At 37.5% G+C, this 23,835-nt stretch overlaps 1 protein-coding gene across 3 annotated transcripts in view; it reads left to right on the forward strand.

Moving 5' to 3' along the window:
• LOC130921276 (sodium- and chloride-dependent GABA transporter 2-like) overlaps nucleotides 1-23,835 on the forward strand; it is a 93,890-nt gene that overhangs the window by 29,957 nt on the left and 40,098 nt on the right. For all 3 annotated transcript variants that reach the window (XR_009064323.1, XM_057844963.1, XM_057844962.1), the window contains exons 6-12: nucleotides 7,736-7,868; nucleotides 8,147-8,281; nucleotides 8,453-8,556; nucleotides 11,384-11,508; nucleotides 13,951-14,063; nucleotides 14,136-14,273; nucleotides 14,426-14,528. Coding sequence is in view for 2 of the 3 variants with exons in the window: in XM_057844963.1 (XP_057700946.1) it covers nucleotides 7,736-7,868; nucleotides 8,147-8,281; nucleotides 8,453-8,556; nucleotides 11,384-11,508; nucleotides 13,951-14,063; nucleotides 14,136-14,273; nucleotides 14,426-14,528 (851 nt within the window). In the remaining variant the exon portion in view is untranslated. The remainder of the gene's footprint in view (nucleotides 1-7,735; nucleotides 7,869-8,146; nucleotides 8,282-8,452; nucleotides 8,557-11,383; nucleotides 11,509-13,950; nucleotides 14,064-14,135; nucleotides 14,274-14,425; nucleotides 14,529-23,835) is intronic.

Below are 23,835 nucleotides of genomic sequence, written 5' to 3' on the forward strand. Positions count from 1 at the left end.
ATCGATAACCTTTTGGGATACAAAGTATCACGATATATCACCATTTCGATATTTTGTCACACCCCTAGTTTGTAGATTCCTATCCCCGCATTGATTATTGTACTACGGTATTAATGTCTGACAATAGATTTTTGTTTTTTTGGGGGGGGTGCACTGTGTCAAATACTGTATCTTGTTGATTAATTGTTTCTTGAAGGATCTTGTGTGTATCATGGTTCAGTCTTAACTGTTGTGACAGGCCAAAATGTCATTAGATGTCATAGAACCGATCTATGGCTCCTCTAGGCAACAATATTTTACCGAGTACAATAGTGGCATCAAAAACATCAGTGTAGTAATATTCAGGAAGGGGTTTTATTTTTACCATCACAATAAGAATACTATAATTAGAAACTACTAACCAATTAAGCAAAAAAAAAAATCTTAATAATAGTATACAGACTAAATGAACACTGACATAGAATTGACCCTGGATGAACTCACCATGCTGGAGATTTGTTAACCGCACAAATTAACGAAAAATATGTAAGATTTGCAACGTCATTAGAATCTACACTATGTGGGTCATTTTTCCTCATCGGATTAAAATTAATTCTTTTGTATTATTACGGTTTTAGGCATTATTGGAACAATACTAAATCCAGTAATAAAGTGTTTATTTATTTATTTATTTATCATACAGAAAAGGAGCACCCTCTCATAATTTGATTATTGGCAAATCATTTTGTTTAAGAAGGAATCTTACAAGGCAAGGCCAAGTGCAGTTTCCCAGGGGCTGTTTCAGAGCTTTGTGTCTAAAATGCAGAAATATGAACAAAAGAAGAAGTAGCTTATCGTCTAGAAAAGTAATTTGCCTTGGCTGCTTCATTTCAAAAGAATCCCCCTCCTGAATGCAACTTCCCCTCCCACACTGAGGGCACAGTGTTGGACCCCAAAATATCACACACTCATGCAAATAGCAAATCAGGATCCGGAACAGTGTTGCAATGTTGGTTGTGTTTGACATTGCAACACCTAAAGGCAACTTACTGACCAGCCTACAGAGACGGGTAGTTTTATCTTAAGACAACTTGAACTTGAGTTTGACCTTTTACACATGACTCATACCCAGTCATGTTTAGGATTTCTCAACAGATAATGTGCACATGACTTTTATTGACTCTACACAGTGCTCAAACATGAATTGGTACATCCCAACATATTTGTAAGAAAATACTTATGTTTCCTTAAAGTTGATTCAATGCCCTGAGAATGAAATGATGGCTGACTGACTGAATGGCAATACTCACAGGCATTGAATCTTTTTTTTTTCTTGTGACAATATGACAAAATACTCAAAATACAAATGTGTAACTTTATTGCACAATAAAAACTGTCAGTGTACATGGACAAAAAAAAAGTATTTTTATTTCAATTTTATCTCAATGAAAGTTTCCCCATATGTAAATATGTTGTGCAACCCCAATTCACCTGAGGTTGTGACGTCGTGTTAAACAAATAAAACAGTTGACAATGATTTGCAAATCATATTTAACCTGTTTTTAATTGAATGCGCTACAAAGACAAGGTATTTGATGTTCAAACTGATAAACTTTATGGATTTTAGCAAATAATCATTAACTTAAAGTTTTATGGCTGTAACGTGTTTCAAAAGAACTGGGCTCATCAAAACCATGTTTGGAATATCCTGCCGGTGAACAGGTGGGAACCATTTTTGGGTATAAAAGGAACTTCCCTGAATTTCTCATTCATTTCCAAGCCAAGATGGAGCGAGGTTCACCTCTTCGTGAAGAAGTGTGTGGGAAAATAGTCGAACAGTTTAAGGACAATGTTCCTCAATGTACATTTGCTAGCAATTGGGGATTTCATCATTTATCACAAACAGCAATGCTACGATAAAAGATATCTCAGAATGGGCTCCGCAATACCTCCAGGAACTGTTGTCGGGGAGCACAATCCGCTGTTTCATCTGCCGTTGCCGGATGAGACTACAGTTCAAAGGAGAAGCCATTTCGGAACAGAATCTAGAAGGCATATATTCGTGTTATTTAAAATGGAGTGTGGCAAAGCAGAAAACAGTTCTGTGGTCAGCCATATCATGATTTCCAATTTTTTATGGAAAACTAGACATCATGTTATCCGGACTAAAGAGGACAAAAACAACCGAAATTGTTAAGAGCGCTCGGTTCAAAAGCCAGGATCTGTGATGGTATGGTGCTGCATCATTGTATTGTCATTGTGTTGGGCATTGGCAGCTTGCACATTTGGAAAGGCACAGTCAATACAGAACAGTGTATTCAGTTTTGGGGAAAAATGCTTGCATCTAACAACATCTTTTTCAAGGGCGCCCCTGCTTATTTCAGGAGGACAATGCGAAAATTGCCGAATTCTGCACGTGCGACAACAGCGTGACTTCATAGTAAAAGAGTGTGGGTAGTAGTTTGGCCTGCCTGCAGTCCAGACCTGTTTCCCATTCAAAATTTATGGCCAATTGAGATGTGTGATTTGAGAAATGTAAAATACGACAGCGGAGACCCAGGCTTGCTGGAGCTGGAGCTGTACATCAAACAAGAATGGGAAAGAAAGTTTGAAATAAAAGGTTATGTTACACAGTGATAAACATGACCATGTCATCTTTTTTTTTTTTTTTTTTTGGAACGGGTTGCAGCCATGAAGTTAAAAGTTAATGAACATTTGGTAAAAACAATAACTATAAATAAACAGTTTAAACATTAAAAATCTTGTCTTGTCTAGTATATTCAATTAATTATAGGTGGAACATGGTTTCCAAATCAATATATTGTGTTTCTATGTTTAACACAATGTGACAAATTAATTCGAATTGGGGTTGTAGTGTAGAGCAGGAAATGTATGGAGGTAGATTTGTGTCTTTATTATTCAATAAAAAAAAAAAAAAAGTTGCTTCAATAAAAAAAAGGTCACGTCAATCAAAATATATATTTTCAATCAAAAAAAGTCACTTCAATCAAAAAAAGATGTCTTTGAATGCAAAAATAATGCGAACTGAACATTTGTCTCAAAATTTCAAAGTTCCTTCAAAACTTTTTCTGCCTTAATAAAAATAAATAAATTAATAAATAAAGGTAGTTCAAAGGTTTTCCTCTTCAGTCAAAAAAGGTAGTTCAAGACTTTTTGCACTTCAAAAAAAGGTGAAAATTCAATGAAAAAAAAAAATTTCAAATAAAAATATTATTTAAAAGAAAAAATTTAGAGGAGGGCAATTCTATTTCTCAAATGATTTTTTTCTCTGATTTAAAATATTTGTTTTTTGATTGAAGCAAGTTTTTTGGGGATTGAATGATTTAGACACAAATATCCTACCCATAATACGGCCCAAACACAAAAAGGATTGCTTCAATCAAAGAAAACATTTTCAATGAAAAGTTAAGTGTTCAAATGCAAATTTTGGAGTGTCAAATATTTTTCGCATTCAAAAACTTTTTTTTCTGTGATTGAAATTGTTTTTCTTCTGATTTAATTGTTTTTTCTTTTGAATTTTTTTGTTTGTTTGAAGCAACTTTTGATTTTTTGATTGAATAATAAAGACACAAATGTCCTAGCCAAAATATGGCCCAAACGCAAAACATTACCTCAATCAGAAAAGTTGTTTCAATCAAAAAAAAAAAAAAAAAACTTCAGAGGAAAATAGTTTTCAAATGCATTTTTTGAGTTTCAAATTTATTTTTGCATTCAAACACATTTTTTTCTGATTGAAGTGACTTTGTTTTTATTGGAAATATATATTTTGATTGAAGCAACTGTTTTTTTTGATTGAAGCAACATTTTTTGACTGGATAATATGGCCACAAATCTACGTCCATAGAAATGGATTTCGAGTTAAATACATGATCAATAAGTAAGTATTACTACAACTATTACTCCATTCATTTGTTTACATCCATTTGTCATTTTAGATTAATACAAATACAATGCTTACTATTTTGAAGAGAGTACATTAAGCAACACAAATTGTTGTGTATACATTACACCATAATGTTTACCGCAAGTATTTATTGCATTCTCAAGAGCTTGACATCAAATGCTGGCATGAAATTGTTTCCCTTCTCCGGACTAATAGTTGTCATACTTGACGATATGTATACGACCCTTGGCTGCGCCATGTGTTGTTTGAAGGTTTACAGTTACCATAACATCAGGCTTTACATTTGTTGTTAGCAGAACCCTCTGCTGGCCACTTGGTAATATTACAGCTTTTCACTGCATCTCAATACACCCTTATCACACAGAATGCTGCGATGTGACCGCTATGCAAAATTTGGCCCCCCCTTGGACTTTGTCATCATGCCAAATCTAAAAAGAGAAAAAGTGTGGTTTTCAAATGAAAGGTGTCAATCAAAAAAGATATAGGTGTGATTTGCAAATAAAACAACCGTTCAAAAGAGAAATAAGTTTAATTTGCAAATTAAATGTGTGATTCAAAAAAGAAAAAGGTGTGATTTGCAAATGAAAACAATTTCAAAGATTTCTGCGAAAAATCACCATCAAATGTGATCTGATCTTTGTCAAAATCATACAGATGTAAAAACAGTGTCTGCTTTAACTAAAACCACCCAAACATTTATAGGTTTTCATATTTTAATGAGGATAGCATGCAAACAATGACAGAAGGGGAAAAAGTAAGTCAGGTAACCCTTTGCCTAAAGAGACTTGAAGAGCAATTGAAACCCATTTTTTTTAACCAAACAATTTAAGTCAGGTGTGTGCCCAATCACTGATGAGTGGTTTAAAGCTCCCCTGCCCACTATAAAACACACACTTGGTAAAAATTGTGAGAAGCATTGTCTTATATGCATCATGGGTCGGTCAAAACAGTTGTCTGAAGACCTGCGATCAAGGATTGTTGATTTGTATAAAGCTAGAAAAGGACAACAAACCATCTCTAAACGTCTGGATGTTCATCAATCGACATTCAGAGAAGTTGTCCACAAATGGAGAGAGTTTGGCACTGTTGTTCTCTCCCAATGAGTGGCTGTCCACCAAAGATGACGCCAAGAGTTCAGCGCAGAGGAACCCTGGAGTGTCTGCTAAAGACTTATATCGCTGTGCACGCATCAACTATATGTAAAACTATGGCCAAGAATGGTGTTCATGGGAGGAATCCACGGAGGAAGCCACTGCTGTCTAAAAAAACCATTGTTGCTCGTTAAATGTTCGCAAAAAGGCACTTGGACAGTCCAAAGAAGTTTTGGCAAAATATTTTGTGGACTGATGAAACCAAAGTTGAATTGTTTGGGAGTAACACACAATGTCATGTGTGGAGGAAAAACGGAACAGCTCGCCAACATCAACACCTCATCCCCACTGTGAAGCATGGTGAAGGAAGCGTCATGAATTTTGGTGCTGTTTTGCTGCCTCATGGCCTGGACAACTTGCAATCATCAATGGAAGAATGAATTCAAAAGTTTATCAGGATGTTTTGCAGGAAAACCTGAGGACGTCTGTCAGACAGTTGAAGCTAAAAAGAGGAGGGATGCTGCAACAAGACGATAATCCAAAACACAGAAGTAAATCAACTTCAGAATGGTTTCAGAAGAACAGAACACATGTTCTGGAGTGGCCAAGTCAAAGTCCAGACTTGAATCCCATTGAGATGCTGTGGCATGACCTACAGACCGCAATTCATACCAAACATCCCAAGAAGCTGACTGAACTACAGCAGTTTTGTGGAGAAGAATGGACCAAGAATAGTCTTGATCGATGTGCCAGACTGATATGAAGCTACAGGAAGCGTCAGGAAGTTATTGCTGCCAAATATTAAATGTGATGGTTCATTTACTTTTTTTCCCCCCTTATGTCATTGTTTGTTTAATTATAATAAAGTACAGTATATTAATAGCATGTAGTCCTCGTTATGTTTTAGTTTGACAGTAAATTTAAGCTGATGTGGCAACAAACTGCTTGAAGCCTTCTTTTGGAGTATTCACTATCTGCCAAATTGTTACTTTTTGTGAATTGAGTTCATTCAGTGAATTTACTGCCACCTTGCGGTTTAAATTTCTCCTTGTAAATCAATGCCCCCACCACTCATATCTTGAAAAACTCAAAACTTGAATCATTATTATTGTGTAGCATGATTCTACTTTGAAAAGAGATTATACATAGATAATGTGATTTATCATTATTATTAGTACAGATTGAATTTCTTTCTGTGTGTAATCTGGTATTTGTGCAATCAATTTCTCCAATTGGTGAGTCTCCACTTATTTTGGACGTGAAAATACAGCCTTCTGGGACTAATGCGTAAATCCCTGAATTCTTGATAGATATGGACGTACAACAGCCTCGATTCTTTGTTAAAAGAGCAAAGAACCGGGCAGTTAGCATTTATTTTACGTAAATATGTCAAATGTGCTGCTTGTCTTTAAGCTACTGTGGTACCGCCTTATCACCACGGAAAGCGTTTTACATTGAAAATTCTTGTGAATAAATGCTTGAATCCCTGAATCCTTTATAGATATGGACTTAAAACGGTCTCAATTCTTGGTTAAAACAAAAAAAGAAAAAAGAAAACAGGCAATTAGCATTTATTTTACATAAACATGTCGAATGTGCTGCTAGTCTTTAAGCCACTGGGGCACCGCTTTATCACCACAAAGAGCTTTTTACGTTAAAAATGCTTGTGAATAAATGTGTAAATACCTGAATTCTTTATAGATATGATACGTAAGATGCGCAAAACAGTCTCAATTCTTGTTTAAAAGCAAAAAACCGGGCAGTTAGCATTTATTTTACGTAAATATTGCGAATTATGACGCCAATGCCGTAGCGGTTCATCTCTCCAATTGAATTTTTTCACAAGGTTTTAAAATGCATGCATTGTACGAAAAATATAATAATTACCTTGAATCCTCGAACAAATCCCTACTGAGACAATCCTTCCTGTTTGTATGTGGTACAGCTTTCGTAATTTTTCAACCTAAATCCGGCGTTGAATCGCTGCATGTGTTTGAGAATCACTGCGACCAACTAATGCGGAGTGTGGGACGGCCCCCTACTTGAAGGCGTGGCACAGTGTCTGCGGAAGGTGTCCCGTGAATATCATGATGAAGTCTATGATTCGATGTTGATGATTCATGTAGTGTTTACGTTCCTTCATATTTCTTAAATTTAATGATATGCATTTACTTGTTTTCAAAGAGAAACCATAAAAGAAAAAAAAAATCATTTTAAATCCATCATATTATGAATCCGTGTTTATGCCCGTTTGCGCAGCATACACAGAAAGTCCATCAACCTGTTTTTTTGCGGGGGGTTTCTTCATATAAAGCATAGCAAATCAAACAACGTTATCTTTGTCCAGACACAATATGGATATCATTTGAGTTTGTCAATATACCTAATGTTTTCCCTTGTTCCTATATTAGTGAGTCATTAGCGCTTTCCACAAAAAAAATGTGTAGTGTCATGTAGTAGTTGTTTACAATGTAAAAATATTGTTTCATTTTGTATAAATTCTTAAGCTTTTGTTCCAACAAATATGTACGTTTGCGATCTGCGGGAATCTAAATATTGTCGCTTATTCATTTGAAAATCAGCAAACCATGTATTGCCTAAAAATGAGTTTTTGATGCTTCAATTTTGTTGACAAGTTGTAAGCACTTATGTTTTACTCTAAATTCCAGTGCCTTTACTGAAAGTACAGAGTATGACATGTTTTACTGTTTCTGTTTGTTATGTGTTTGTGTCTTTCAAGGAGACGAGTTCTGGGTATCTCCACGGGAATAGAAGACATTGGAAGCCTGAGGTGGGAGCTGGCCTTGTGTCTCTTGTTGGCTTGGATTTTGTGCTACTTCTGTGTTTGGAAAGGAGTGAGATCCACTGGAAAGGTACCGCTCTATAATTTTGTAGACACATGCACACATATGAGTTACAGAAGAAGCCAAGTGATTACATTCATATGAGAGAGCTGACAGGGTTCAGCAAGTAAAGGCACAGTGGTAAACCACAAACGCTGGGATGCAATCAACTGCCTTAGTTATGTTCTGTATAAACAAATGGATTATTACTGTGCAGTGGTTTGCCTTGAGCAGAGTTTAGCCCTGTTAATTTTTATTTCATGACAGTAATTCAAATGTATTAACCCTCACGTGTCTCTTGTTGACAGGTAGTTTACTTTACAGCCACTTTCCCTTATGTCATGTTGGTTGTTCTGTTGGCTCGTGGACTCACTTTACCCGGTGCCATGGACGGCATCATTTTCTACCTCTATCCTGACCCGACAAGGTTGGTGGACCCTCAAGTAAGTAATAAAGCGCCAGGTCAAAATAAATCCATAAATCAACAAATCACCATGACGGGATGACCGACATCTACATAGACTAAATCCTGTACATTCTCTTGAATTTACTTATTAGTTTTGAATGTTTTGATCAAGAAAGTAAATATTTCCATTTCTGACATACACACTCAGGTTTGGATGGATGCAGGTGCACAAGTTCTGTTCTCTTTTGGGATTTGTCAAGGAAGTTTGACAGCTCTTGGCAGTTACAACGAGTTTAATAATAACTGCTACAAGTAAGTTCTATATCATATTTGTCTCTGGTCTTTGGCCAATATTTTCTTTCTGTTTAGCCTTTCAGTTCCAAAAATATTTTAATTCATAGCACGTTGAAGGACTATGTTCTGTCTTGTTTATAAAAAGCCCGGATGTGACCTTTCAAGGTCGTTTCTCTTCTAAGTCCAGCTGCTCTGGGTGCTGTTTAAAACGCTTCACTTCACCTTAAAACTATTCACAGAGTGACTTGTTGAAGAGGTTTTTGCTCATTAGGCTTGACTTTTATGCTGTATAAACTGTAAAAAAAAACAGCCTATAGAATTTACTCAATAAAATTGAGGTAACAATTTACACTCAGTTTGATAGTGTAAGGTTTAGCCAATTTTACTTAGTAAATATTACCTAAATGTGTCAACAATACGGTAATATACTTAAATAATTTGGGTTAGGTTTACTTAACCTTTTGAAAAAGATTATATCGCTTAATACGTATTAAAATTGAGTAATATTTACTCATGGTTGTATTGTATTGTATTGTATATTTTACTGAATGTTTTTTTAATAAGAATTTAAACATCAACCTAATTATTACTATTGTAGATTAGGTTTGTTTTACCCTGAAGTCCTTGTAGACAAGAAACATTTGATTGTCAGCTGTTTCTATTGACAGTTTGCTCATTAAATTTAATATTTAACCAGATGTCTGCCCAACATAAATTGCATGCAAACATTTTTTCCACATAGTATGAATTCAAGTTCAGTATTAACTGATTAGTGAAGAACACAAGGGTATCAGTCCAAAATAAGTAATATGCAAACAACGTAAGTTTAAGAATACCTGTAGTTTTAACTGAACAGTGAACAACATCAACAGCATCAGTTTGAGATACAAATAAGGCAAAAATGCTGTATCATAGATGTTTGAACCCCATAGGAGTGCTATGTTGTACCATGTTGAACTAGCAAAATATTTTCATGAAATTAGTATGCAAATAAATGTAAGAAATAAATGTAAATGAAATACATTATTAGCAGAAAAGTCTTTCTAGAGCAGGGGTCACCAACACCAGTCCTCGAGGGCACCTGTCCAGTTCGTTTTCCACGTCTCCCTCTTCCAACACACCTGAATCAAATAATTAGGATAATTATCAGGCTATTGGATAGCTTGCTGACGAGTTATTCCTTAATACATACTGACTAATTCGAGTTGTGGTGGTCTCTAGTGGTTGCCGCCATTACTGCCATTTACACGCATCAGTAGCAGCCCAGCGTCACTCAATTATACTGAAGGGCGCAACATTTGACAAAACTACGCCGTAACTGAAAAGTTAATTAGAAAAAAAAGTTATTGGTTCAAACTAAGCCACATTTTTACCAGGAACCCATGTTACTATGCTCTGAAAAACAGCTACCTTTTAGCTAGCTATTAGGAATGACTGCCAAAAGCCAGGAATAAAATATAAAAATATTTTTACTATAGGAGCTAATTAATTTAACACGCAGCATACTAGGCTTGTTAATGTTTTCGTTTTTTTTATAGTGTATGATATGTATGAAAAATGTTTGTTGCTAACTTGCTACAAATAATCTATATCAGTGCTAGCAACATCTCAACATTTTTTTAAGCTTTTCAGGGACAGTGGTCAGTGTCACTACAGTGGACAATTATCAAAGGTTGACACTTTATACACTGCAAATTAATAACATATTAATAAAAATGAACAATCGTGAAAAACAAACTTTTTTAAAGATAAAATATACTCATTTATTGCTTAAAATTAGTCTGTTAAGATTATTCTCAGCTAGTTATTTTTCTCATTTAAGAAATCTAAGTGAGTAAATTTTACTTGAAGCAGATTTTGTAGTAGATTTACACTGAAAACAAGGGAATTTAACTAGTTTTTACTTAAGGAGGTGTGTTTTTGCAGTGTAAGACCAGTGAGTATTTTTTGTAATTAGAAAAAAACACACTTAAATTTGAGCAATTATTGTTGTATTATTTGTCAAATTATTAACACTTGTTGTATTTTTTAATTATTTTAGCAATTATTGTTGTATTATTTGTCAAATTATTAACACTTATTGTATTTTTTTATTTTAATCGTTAGTTATAATTATCAATAAATCAAAATGGATAGGACATCTAATGCGATCATTGGCAGCCAAGTTTTAATGAGCGCATTGTAAGGTTTAAAAAAAAAAAAAAAAAAAATCATAATATGTGCATGAAAGGGTTAAAGCAGGGGTCAGCAAGCACTAGAAGCACTCCCCTCGTGGCTCCCTGGCGCTTTTAAAAAAATATATACTGTATAAAAACATTGAGGAGGAAAATATATTTTTTGTTTTAATATGGCTTCTGTTGGTGGACAAACACGACATAAACATTCTTCTAATTCATTAATATTGTAATGAAGTTAGGCAGTATCGTACAGCAGAGTAGTCACATGGTGCGTCATTCTCTAGGATACACTGCAGGGAATATAAACATTTAATCATGAAGGCTTATTATGCATTTGTAGCCAACATAGTTGTTTTGATAATGGGCTAATATAGCTAATATGGCCTTATACTGTATAAGGCTTTTAATTTTTTTGCGGCTCCAGACATATTTGTTTTATGTTTTCGGGTTGTCGACCCCTGGGTTAAAGTGACAACATTCTGCAATGAGGGGCAAGAATTTGATGGGCATAATTCCCTTTCACACTTTACAGGCCACACAAAATCATGTGTTGGGCCTTCGGGCTTTTAAGTTTGACACCTGTGACATTTAGCACCTGACAAACGGACAAAACCTATGCGTTATGGGCTGACAGGGCTGATGACAATATTTCTGTTGTTTTTCTTTAGGGACACATTTGTTCTGTGCTTGGTGAATGGTGGCTCAAGCTTTGTGGCTGGCTTTGCCATCTTTTCGGTTTTGGGATTCATGTCCTACGAACAAGGATTGCCGATATCTGAAGTGGCAGCTTCAGGTAAGAGTTCAATTATAGTTCATAATTATTTGTCATTCCTAAACATCATAACATGATGATAACTATACCAAATGCACTTCAAGTTTGTTATTCTGTTATTTTGAGTCATGCTTATAAAAAACAGAGGTGGGTAGTAGTAACATGTTACATTTACTTGAGTAACTTTTTGAGAAAAAATTTACTTCTACAAGTAGTTTTACGAAGCCATACTTTTTACTTTCACGTGAGTAGATCTGTGAAGAAGAAATGCTAATCTTACTCCCCTATTGTGGTATACACTAGTCGTTACGTTTTTGCTCTTTATTCTACATATTAGAATTTACTTTTTTTTTCTTTTTTTAAAAAATTTTTGCTAGCAAAAGTGGCTCTACCAATTTCAACAATGAGACGTCGCAATAATAATCACATGACTCCATTATCCCAATTAGACTCAAGTTTGCCGTTCTGTGATTACACCGGCCTGTATAACGTGGCGTCTTTAAAGCATTGAAAAATATAAAGTATTTGACATGTTTAGTTTGATAATAGGTAATATGTTTTTTCCATTATAGGGCACTCATGCTCTTTGGATGCCTAATGCTTCATTTCTGTAGTTTTTTTTTTTTGTCGTCGGAATTCAGATTTTATTTTTAATTTCTTTGCTTAATGTGATTATGTAATAGGTTATAGTACAGTATAACAATAACACTTCATATACTGTAGATAACTTTGTGCTGAGGAAAAAAAATACCAGTTTAAGAAAAAAAATAATCAAACATCCTAAGCAGTTTCTCATAATGTTAGTCATTACTTGAGTATTCTTTTCACCAAATACTTTTTTACTTGTACGTGAGTACATGTTTTGGATGACTATTTTTACTTTTACTTGAGTAATAATATTTCAGTGCAGTTCAAGTTTATTGTTCCCTAAAAGGGGAAACTTATCTTACAGCAGGTAAGCACACAGATAACATAACAACAGATAACACATACACATAAAATAACAAACACTACAATTTAAAAATGCTATAGACAGCTTTGCATCTCAGTGCAAGAATTGTGCAAATTTAGCAGCTTAATCACACTTGTTAAAAAAAGACTTTTTTTGTCCTGTTGGACTTAAAACAAGGGACTCTGAATCTCCTGCCTGAAGGGAGGACCTCAAACAAACAATGAAGGGGATGATCTGCACAATCCAGTATGTCATTTGCCTTCCTCATAACCTGCCTCTCACAAATATCAGTTAAGGAGACCTGTGGACTGCCTATTATCTTACCAGCCACCTTGACATTGTGGTTGATGTTAGTTTTCTCCTTCAGGGTGATACTTCCATACCAGCAAATAAAAGCAAAAGTAAGAACAGATTCAATAAAAGATTTATAGAACAAAGACAAGATAACCTTATCAACATTAAAAGAGTAAAGCTTCCTTAGGAAGTACAATTGTTGTTGACCTTTTCGCAGATGGTCTCTATATTTGCATCAAATTTGAGTTTACTGTCTATCACAGTACCCAAGTATTTACACTGCTCTACCACCTTACCTCTATACTGCTACCTTTTATAGGAGTGGGTTGAGGAGGAGCAGGTTGTTTTTTCCTAAAATCTATAAACATATCCTTAGTTTTAGAGCTGTTGAGTTGGAGAAAAGATCTGTCACACCAACTAACCAACTCGTCCACCACAGGCCCATGCTGGGATTCATGTTTCTGTAGTAAACTGATAATGACTGTATCATCAGCATATTTCAGGATGTGTCTATTTCTACACGGATTCCTACAATCATTAGTGTAAAGGTTGAAAAGTAACGGTGAGAGTACACCCTTATTTTGAGGTAACGCTACACTGCAAAAACACACCTCCATAAAAGTAGACAAATTCTCTTGTTTTCAGTGTAAATCCACTAGGAATAAGTGAAATTATCTGCCAGTGCTTCAAGTAAATGATATTCACTTAGATTTGTTGAAATAAGAAAAATAGCTAGCTGAAAATAAATTTAACAGGCTTATTTTAAGCAAATGAATTAGTATATTCAATCTTAGAAAAAAAAAACTTTGAAATGTCAGAGATGTTCTTAATTTAAGAAAGATAAATTTAGCTTGATTTAGGTAGAAAAATAACCAACTTTTAGAGCTGCTTAATAAGAACAAATAGCAATATTTTCTTAAAGTAAGTGGAATAATCTGACGCATTAATTTGTTAACTGTTGTCTCACTCAAAACAAGATGGAGAAAATTATTTGGCTAGATTTAAGAAAAATAATCTGATTAAGATGTTATAATTTTGCAGTGTACTCCTATTTGAGTAACATTTTTGGCTACTCTACCCACCTCTGATAAAAACTGACAATGTTATGCTCATGATGTGATTCTGACGATTGAACACTGTATCTGTATCACTGTATCATGGATTGAGTTGCAGCAGTCTCACTTGTTCAAAAATGACAATCGTGTGTCCAAATGCAGGACCTGGTTTGGCTTTTATAGCATATCCACGGGCTGTAGCAATGATGCCTTTGCCTCAGTTGTGGGCCATATGCTTCTTTATCATGGTCATCCTGCTGGGTGCTGACACACAGGTCAGTTGAAAATAAGCCCGTGTAACTTCTGGTGTCTTTCTCCTTTGTGTTGACGTTTCTCTCTCCCGGTAGTTTGTAAGCTTGGAGTGCCTGATGACCTCCGTAACAGATATGTTCCCGACTGTTTTCCGGAGGGCTTATCGGCGAGAACTGCTGCTGCTTTGTCTCTGCACCGTTTGCTTCTTACTCGGTCTTCTACTTGTCACTGAGGTGAGTGCAAAACGCTTGTCCTTATCTTTTGTTGTTTATACCCTCTGTGTAGTTAAGTAATCAAATGATTGCACTGTGGTACACTGATGTATTTCAATGCCTGTAAACAGTATGTTATTTCATGTTCCATTGACACTGTGTCCTTCTTCCAGGGGGGCTTGTATTTCCTTCAGCTTTTTGACCACTACGTCTGTAGCGGCAACAACCTTCTCCTCCTTTCAGTGTGTCAGTCCATAGCAATTGGATGGATATATGGTAAGTCTTTGTGGTTGTCCTTCATCATGCATTCTTCATGTCTTTTATGTTATTATAGGATGGGAGTAGAGATTTGCAAATTGGACACATTTCCAAAAAGTCCCACAAAATTGAGTTTCAAGCATTTTTACTCTATGTAGCAAATAATGCTTGAAATAAAACCTTAAACCTCAGACCAAAGGTTTTAATTCAGAATTAAATGCATTTCTCCTCAATAATTATTTTATGGGAAACCATTCTCAGTGTTATTTCATTAGTAATAGGCAGGCTCCCTCTAGTGGTGCAAGTGTGGTCACTGAATATACCCACAAACCGCATGACATTACAAGTAGCAAAATAAGGTAAACCCAATGAATGTCAAACAGACACATTCATTCATTAATTCATTTTCCATGCCGCTTTTCCTCACGAGGGTCGCGGAGGTGCCGGAGCCTATCCCAGCTAACTACGGGCAGCAGACTATTTTTCATAAATCTTGTCAAATAATTTTGTACATCTTGTTTTGACAGTTAAAAACTAGTTAGCAGATGAATGCGTCAGATTATTCCACTTAAAGTAAAAATTACCATTTGTTCTAATTAAGCCCATACATCTAAAAGTTGGTAATTTTTCTCCTAAATCAAGAGAAAAATGCTTTCAAATAATGTTTTGAACAATAGCTATTATTGAATTACAAACATTTCGACATTTCAAAGCTTTTTTAAAAGATTAAATATACAAATTTATTGGTTGATATAAATCTATTGAGATTATTTTCAACCAGCTATTTTTCTTATTTCAAGAAATCTGAGTAAAATTTACTTGAAGCACTGGCACTTATTTTTACACTGAAAACAAGGGAATTTAAATAGTTATAGGATGTGTGTTTAAGCAGTGTATGTAGCACAGCTCGCTCTTAATCCGACGTTGAAAAGATGTTGGATCAACATTCGGCTGTTGATCTTATATCGTTGCATCAACGTTGACACCAGACGTTTATATGTCATCACATTTGCACCCTCAATTTATGTTGAATTTATTTCCAAATTAGAGTGGAAAATAAGTATTTGGTCACCTACAAACAAGCAAGATTTCTCGCTGTCAAAAAGGTCTAACTTCTTCTAACGAGGTCTAACGAGGCTCCACTCGTTACCTGTATTAATGGCACCTGTTTTAACTCATTATCGGTATAAAAGACAGCTGTCCACAGCCTCAGTCAGTCACACTCCAAACTCCACTAGGGCACCAGAGACAAAATTGTAGACCTGCGCCAGGCTGGGAAGACTGAATCTGCAATAGGTAAAACGCTTGGTGTAAAGAAATCAACTGTGGGAGCAATTATTAGAAAATGGAAGACATACAAGTCCACTGATAATCTCCCTCGATCTGGGGCTCCATGCAAGATCTCACCCCGTGGCGTCAAAATGATAACAAGAACGGTGAGCAAAAATCCCAGAACCACACGGGGGGACCTAGTGAATGACCTACAGAGAGCTGGGACCACAGTAACAAAGGCTACTATACTGCACTGCCAGACGTGTCCCCCTGCTGAAGAAAGTACACGTCCAGGCCCGTCTGCGGTTGGCTAGAGAGCATTTGGATGATCCAGAAGAGGACTGGGAAAATGTGTTATGGTCAGATGAAACCAAAATAGAACTTTTTGGTAGAAACACAGGTTCTCGTGTTTGGAGGAGAAAGAATAACTAATTGCATCCGAAGAACACCATACCCACTGTGAAGCATGGGGGTGGAAACAGCATGCTTTGGGGCTGTTTTTCTGCAAAGGGACCAGGACGACTGATTTGTGTAAAGGAAAGAATGAATGGGGCCACGTATTGAGAGATTTTGAGTGAAAATCTCCTTCCATCAGCAAGGGCATTGAAGATGAGACGTGGCTGGGTCTTTCAGCTTGACAATGATCCCAAACACACAGCCAGGGTAACAAAGGAGTGGCTTCGTAAGAAGCATTTCAAGGTCCTGGAGTGGCCTAGCCAGTCTCCAGATCTCAACCCCATAGAAAATCTGTGGAGGGAGTTGAAAGTCCATGTTGCCCAACGACAGCCCCAAAACATCACTGCTCTAGAGGAGATCTGCATGGAGGAATGGGCCAAAATACCAGCAACAGTGTGTGAAAAGCTTGTGAAGAGTTACAGAAAACGTTTGGCCTCCGTTATTGCCAACAAAGGGTACATAGCAAAGTATTGAGATGAACTTTTAGTATTGACCAAATACTTATTTTCCACCATGATTTGCAAATAAATACTTTAAAAATCAAACAATGTGTTTTTCTGGGTTTTTTGTCCCCCACATTCTGTCTCTCATGATTGAGGTTTACCCATGTTGACAATTGCAGGCCTCTGTAATATTTTCAAGTGGGAGAACTTGCACAATTAGTGGTTGACTAAATACTTATTTGTCCCACTGTAGTCAACACTGTTATTCCTATTACAAGCACAGCTCATGTGCTAAAGCTAAAAAAACGCATTGAAAAGTTCGCTTAAACTCTTTTTTTCACCAGTCTTCAACATACCTGACATAACAATTGAACTCGTATCACAAATCTTTGTCCATAATAACAGTATTGTCCTGGCCGGTTTTATAATTCTGTCTGGATTTATTTATCAACATTGATTCTAGCAAACATCAACAACTAGCCCAAATTGGCACATAAGGAAACTCACCTGGATAGGTTTGGTTTAACACAATTTCCTCTCCTTGGCTCAGTATGCACTGGACTCGTCTCCAACACCTTTTAGCTTAAAATGAAATGTGAATGACAAACTTTAAAGTATCACAGTGTTATTTTTTTTGTACAACTTACGTGGAAACTTCTGGAATGTTTTTTTAACATCTGACATTCTCGCTCTCAGAGAAGAGATGGCTTTCAATGCGCTGTGGTGCATTCAGGTGCATAGCGAAATAACAAATTGATTAAGAAATATAATCTGGTAATTTAACACTGGGCTACAAATTCAAGTAATAATGACAAATGAGGTTGTTTCTACCGTAAGACATCACTGTTGTTAAAGGGTCTGAAAAAGCACAGCAGGCTTACCATTAAATGTGGCTATCCTTAAATGAGCCAGTGGAGTTCGTTTGAGGTGATTCGCTGTCTTCCCGGTCAACCAAGAACACAAATATTTTTCGACCAAAACTCCTGCTCACCCATAATTAAATGACTTTTCAGTCATATTTCCCGGTCAAATATAAATCAACTATTTGTCACCATTAGTTCATCAACTATAAAACAGTGTTAACCCAACCATCGCCTGACATACCATAGGATAGGACGTTGTTTCAACGTCACTACAATGTGTCATCGGTATTTGCAACATTGATTCTACATTGTTTATCGTCGAAAATTTCGATGTCAACCATACTAATGATTTTGATGGAAAATCAACATTTATTCAATGTCAGTCTGCTATCTGGGTAGCTTTACCGAGTCAAAAAGAACATTTGTGATAGCATAACTGCAAGTAATGTACATTCTTCATATTGACATGCACACGTTATTAGTGTAACTTTACTCTCCCACTGCACATGTCATAGTTGTACAATTTATAAACGTTTGTTGATATAATATTCAAGTGTCAATAAATAATAATCAAATAACTTCCTTTGAGGAAGCAGAGTCTGGGGACTCTGAGGTGGGCTCTTCGATCTCTGGGGTTGAAGTCACTGAGGCGGTTGGTAAGCTCCTCGGTGGCAAGGCCTCGGGGGTGGATGAGATCCGCCCGGAGTTCCTAAAGGCTCTGGATGTTGTAGGGCTGTCATGGCTGACACGCCTCTACAACATCGCGTGGACATCGGGGACAGTGCCTCTGGATTGGCAGACCGGGGTGGTGGTCCCCCTTTTTAAAAAGGGGGACCGGAGGGTGTGTTCCAATTATAGAGGAATCACACTCCTCAGCCTCCCCGGTAAAGTCTATTCAGGGGTACTGGAGAGGAGGGTCCGTCGGGAAGTCGAATCTCGGATTCAGGAGGAGCAGTGTCGTTTTCGTCCCGGCCGTGGAACAGTGGACCAGCTCTACACCCTCAGCAGGGTCCTCGAGGGTGCATGGGAGTTCGCCCAACCAGTCTACATGTGTTTTGTGGATTTGGAGAAGGCGTTCGACCGTGTGCCTAGGGGAATCCTGTGGAGGGTGCTCCGGGAGTACGGGGTACCGAGCCCCTTGGTAAGGGCTGTTCGGTCCCTGTACGACCGGTGTCAGAGTCTGGTCCGCATTGCCGGCAGTAAGTCAAATTCGTTCCCAGTGAGGGTTGGACTCCGCCAAGGCTGCCCTTTGTCACCGATTTTGTTCATAACTTTTATGGACAGAATTTCTAGGCGCAGCCGAAGCGTTGAGGGGGTCCGGTTTGGTGACCTCAGCATTGAATCTCTGCTTTTTGCAGATGATTTAGTGCTGTTGGCTTCATCAAGCCGTGACCTCCAACTCTCACTGGAGCAGTTCGCAGCTGAGTGTGAAGCGGTTGGGATGAAGATCAGCACCTCCAAATCCGAGACCATGGTCCTCAGTCAGAAAAGGGTGGAGTGCCCTCTCCGGGTCGGGGATGAGATCCTGCCCCAAGTGGAGGAGTTCAAGTATCTTGGGGTCTTGTTCACGAGTGACGGTAGGAGGGAGCGGGAGATCGACAGGCGAATCGGTGCGGCGTCTGCAGTAATGCGGACTCTGCACCGGTCCGTAGTGGTGAAGAAGGAGCTGAGCCGAAAGGCAAAGCTCTCGATTTACCAGTCGATCTACGTTCCTACCCTCACCTATGATCACGAGCTTTGGGTCGTGACCGAAAGAACAAGATCCCGGATACAAGCGGCCGAAATGAGTTTCCTCCGCAGGGTGTCCGGGCTCTCCCTTAGAGATAGGGTGAGAAGCTCGGTCATCCGGGAGGGACTCGGTGTCGAGCCGCTACTCCTCCGCGTAGAGAGGAGCCAGCTGAGGTGGCTCGGGCATCTGGTTCGGATGCCTCCCGGACGCCTCCCTGGAGAGGTGTTCCGGGCATGTCCCACCGGCGGGAGGCCCCGGGGACGACCCAGGACACGCTGGAGAGACAATGTCTCTCGGCTGGCCTGGGAACGCCTTGGGATCCCGCCGGAGGAGCTGGTTGAAGTGGCTGGGGAGAGGGAAGTCTGGGCTTCCCTGTTAAAGCTGCTGCCCCCGCGACCCGACCCCGGAACAAGCGGAAGATAATGGATGGATGGATGGAATAAATAATAATTTTGCACCCTCAATTAATTTTGTTTCAACGTTGAAATCCTGACAAAACCCAAACGTCATTTCAATTATTAATAATATTGGAACATCGCTAAATCAATGTTATGTTTTCCTTCAATTTCAACAATGATGCTATCATTGCTTTCAATTGTGCCTTTATTTAGAGGTCCTGCTTTATTTACAGACAGAAGAAACAGCTAGGCTGACTAATAAAATAGTATACTGAATAAATAATTAAGATCGAAACTTGTGTAGATTTCAAATAATTTTTAACAACGTTCAGTAAACATTTAAAACTTAAGACTCATCTTCAGTCTGACGAGCTTCGCTGCGAACCTTGCAACCAACGGAATCTGGGGCATAGCATAGCCACTTCTGCACAACAGCAGCGAATGCATATTCTGACACGTCCATTCCCATCTGCCGCTTCAGTGAATCAGCAGAATCCAAACAAAACAGCATTCACAAGGAATGTAGGTAGTTGTGGAACGTGAGTGTTCACCTCGGCATTTTTTTCCCAACGCCTCTGGTGGCGTCTTGTTGGTGGGGTTCAGTCCAGGCCACACCGCAGGTAGCAACAAATCCTTGAGTGAATCACATATGCGTGTGAATAATTTTTAAAAGTTGTTTTTCTTTTTTGAACGAAATATTAGCAATTCATGATTCAAAGCTAAAAATGACATTTTGAATAATGAAGAAAATTAATGACCTTCGTTTTATGGCTGGGTTGAAACAAAAGCGGTTGTGTGACGTCTGTAAACTGGGTTTCCAGGGTGAAACGGACAAATTAAAAATAGTTTGGGGGCTTAATGCGCCATGAATCTGCTATGGGAGCATATAGACATAATGTTCTATCAAACACAAAAGTTGTTTTGGGTTAAAATACAGCAGTTTCTTTTACAGAGGAGTGCAAGAGCAGAAACTGCTTTTTCAGTCTTGTCTGTGTTTTCCGCCGTATGTATATTGGACTCTGATATAGTCAACACCATTATTCCTATTACAAGCAACAGCTCATGTGCTAATGCTAAAAAAACGCATTGAAAAGTTCGCTAACATCTGACGTTCCTGCTCTCAGAGAAGAGATGGCGTTCATTACGCTGTGGTGCATTCAGGTGCATAGCGAAATAACACATTGATTAAAAAAGTATTATCTGGTAATTTAAGGGTGGGTTACAAATACAAGTAATAATGACAAATTAGGTTGTTTCTCCGGTAAGACATCACTGTTTTTAAAGGCTTTGAAAAAGCGCAGCAGGCTTACCTTTAAATGTGGCTATCCTTAAATGAGGCGTTTCCAGTGGAGTTCATTTGAGGTGATTCACTGTCTTCCCGGTCAACCAAGAACACAAATATTTGTCGACCAAAACTCCCGCTCATCCATAATTAAATGACTTTTCAATCATATTCAATCAATCAATTATCAGTCAATTATAAATCAACTATTTGTCAACATTAGTTCATCAACAATAAAACGTTAACCCAACCATCACCTTACATACCATAGAACAACGTTGTTTCAACGTCACTACCATGTGTCATCGGTATTTGCAACATTGATTCTACATTGTTTATTGTCGAAAGTTTCGATGTCAACCATACTGATTATTTTAATGGAAAATCAACAATTATTCAATGTCAGTCTGCTATCTGGGTAGCGTTACCGAGTCAAAAAGAACATTTGTGGTAGCATAACTGCAAGTAATGTACATTCTTCATATCCACATGCACACATTATCCGTGTAACTTAACTCTCCCACTGCACGTGCCATAGTTGTACGATTTATTAACGTTTGTTGATATAATATTCTAGTGTCAATAAATAATAATTTTGATTAAGAATTTACAATGAAGAGCAATGTTTCACTAACCGTAAATGAAAAATAAATAAAATCCAATATGGTTATTGTTTAAATGATAATGACTCAAATTTGAAATTTCTCTTTCTTGTTCTAACATTCCACTTTCATTTTTACTCATCCATTCAACAACTTTCAAAACGGGAGTGCTTCCTAAATACATTATTATGGGCTCAGACATGAAATTGCATACACTGCAAATTTATAACGTCTTAATCATATTAATTTTCTTAAATCTAGCCAAATAATTTTCTCCATCTTGTTTTGAGTGTTAAAGACTAGTTGTTGAGGTGTTTGCAGCTTAACGTTGCATTCGTAGGAAGAATTGACGGAGAATAAGTTGTCTTTTTGCCAAAACTCGCCGTATTTAATTTCCATTGACATGCGGATACATCCTTTCTCATTGCTGTCTTCACAGGCAATCCCACAAATCAAAGTAATCAAAGTCAAACACAAAGAAGTAATAAAAGTAGCACTTTAGACAGTTAAGTCCCATCCTGCCATCTTGTGGCGAAAAGTTAATATGTCAATAATAACAAGCAATAGGAGCATTATTTCCACATCAACTGAGGACACATTTATGAATACAAAACATTTCCTCCACCATTTCTCTCAACACCCCCACTTGTTCTCATGTTGATGGCCTTTTTAACAACCAAATAAACTTTACATTTCAAATTCCAAAAATAACACTGTCAAACTTCTTCCATTTTAACTTTGTTACAGGTTTTGTCATGATATCAGCTATCATGTCATCCGTTGGACAATACATCAATGTGACTCTTCCCTGATTTACAGTAGATCTAATAAAATTATATTTTATGTCTACGTGCTTGCATCTCTGTCTGTTAACAGGATTTTTGGCAACAGCGATTGTCCCCTGGTTGTCTTCATGTACAGTTGTTGGAGTGTACTGATAATGATCAATGCTACCTAGTAGTTGCTCTAAATATAGGCATTCTTGTATGGTTGAAGCCAGTGCAATATATTCAGCTTCACAGGTAGATAGTGTGACTGTAGGTTGTTTCTTTGTTTTCCAAGAAATTGGAGAACTCTTCTTGCTCAAGAAAACACAGTATCCTGAAGTACTGCGCCTGTCGCTAGTATCAGCTGCCCAGTCAGCATCACTATATGCCTGAATACCAAGTTTTGCATTGTCGTCTCTTTTGAAACTAAGGCTCTTTTTGGAAGTACCATTATCTCTCCCATCTTCATCCTTTTTGAGTGTGTAAACCCATTTAACCCCCACTGTTTTCTTGCCTTTTTGTCAATGTTGTCAAGGTAAATGTTTTATTTTAGTTTAGTGACTGAATTTCTTCATCCATGGCTTTTCACCAATCTTTTGAATTATTGGAACTCATGGCCTCCTGGTATGTTTGAGGTATACCAACTACCATCCTGTAGCAGTAGTCTACAGTGGTATGAACTCCATCACTATCTTTGACTTCTGTTATGAAGTCTTCTAAATGACTCGGTTTACTCCTCCCTCTTGAGGGATATCTTCTCTCAAGTTCACATTGTGTCACTTCCTTTGGACTCTCACTATGTGCACTTGGTTGTACAGGATCTTCAGTTCTGTTTTTCACCTCTACACTTGCTCGATCAGCCCTTGGCAACCCTATCATGTTGTAATCTTCATCTTGATCCATGTCACATGTCTGTGTTTGTTTTTCTATGACTTCCTTGTTCACAAACTTTACCAGCCTATGTTTTTGTACTTTCTTTGTGTCTGGATAGTAGACTAGATATGCTGGACTGTTTTTGTCATAGCCAACAAACTGTCCTTGGCCACACTTAGAATCCAATTTTCCCTTGTCTTGTTTGTATGTGTAACATACAGACCCAATTTTTTTCATTCTGGAAATATTTGGTTTCTTGTTTGTCAACATCTGGTAAGGAGTTTGCCCTGTACGTCTATTATAACATCTGTTGCGTACCATTGCTGCGGTTTGTACTGCATAGTGCCATAGGTATTTTGGTAGCCCACTTTCGACTAGCATGCACCTACACATTTCAAATAGTGTACGCCATCCTCTTTCAGCTGTCCCGCTCTGGTGTGGGGAATACGGCGCTGATGTTTCGTGTCTTATTTCACTTTTTCTCAACAATGTTTGGAACTCATTGCAAGTATATTCAGTCCCGTTATCAGATCGGATGCACCTAACTTTCCCATAAGGAGCTATATTTGCGAGAAATTTTTCTGTTGCTAGAACAGTGTCACTTTTCTTTTTCAGGAAATATGCGAAAATTGCACCAGAG

Source organism: Corythoichthys intestinalis, chromosome 9, assembly GCF_030265065.1.
Source record: "Corythoichthys intestinalis isolate RoL2023-P3 chromosome 9, ASM3026506v1, whole genome shotgun sequence".
Classification (NCBI taxonomy): Eukaryota; Metazoa; Chordata; class Actinopteri; order Syngnathiformes; family Syngnathidae; genus Corythoichthys; species Corythoichthys intestinalis.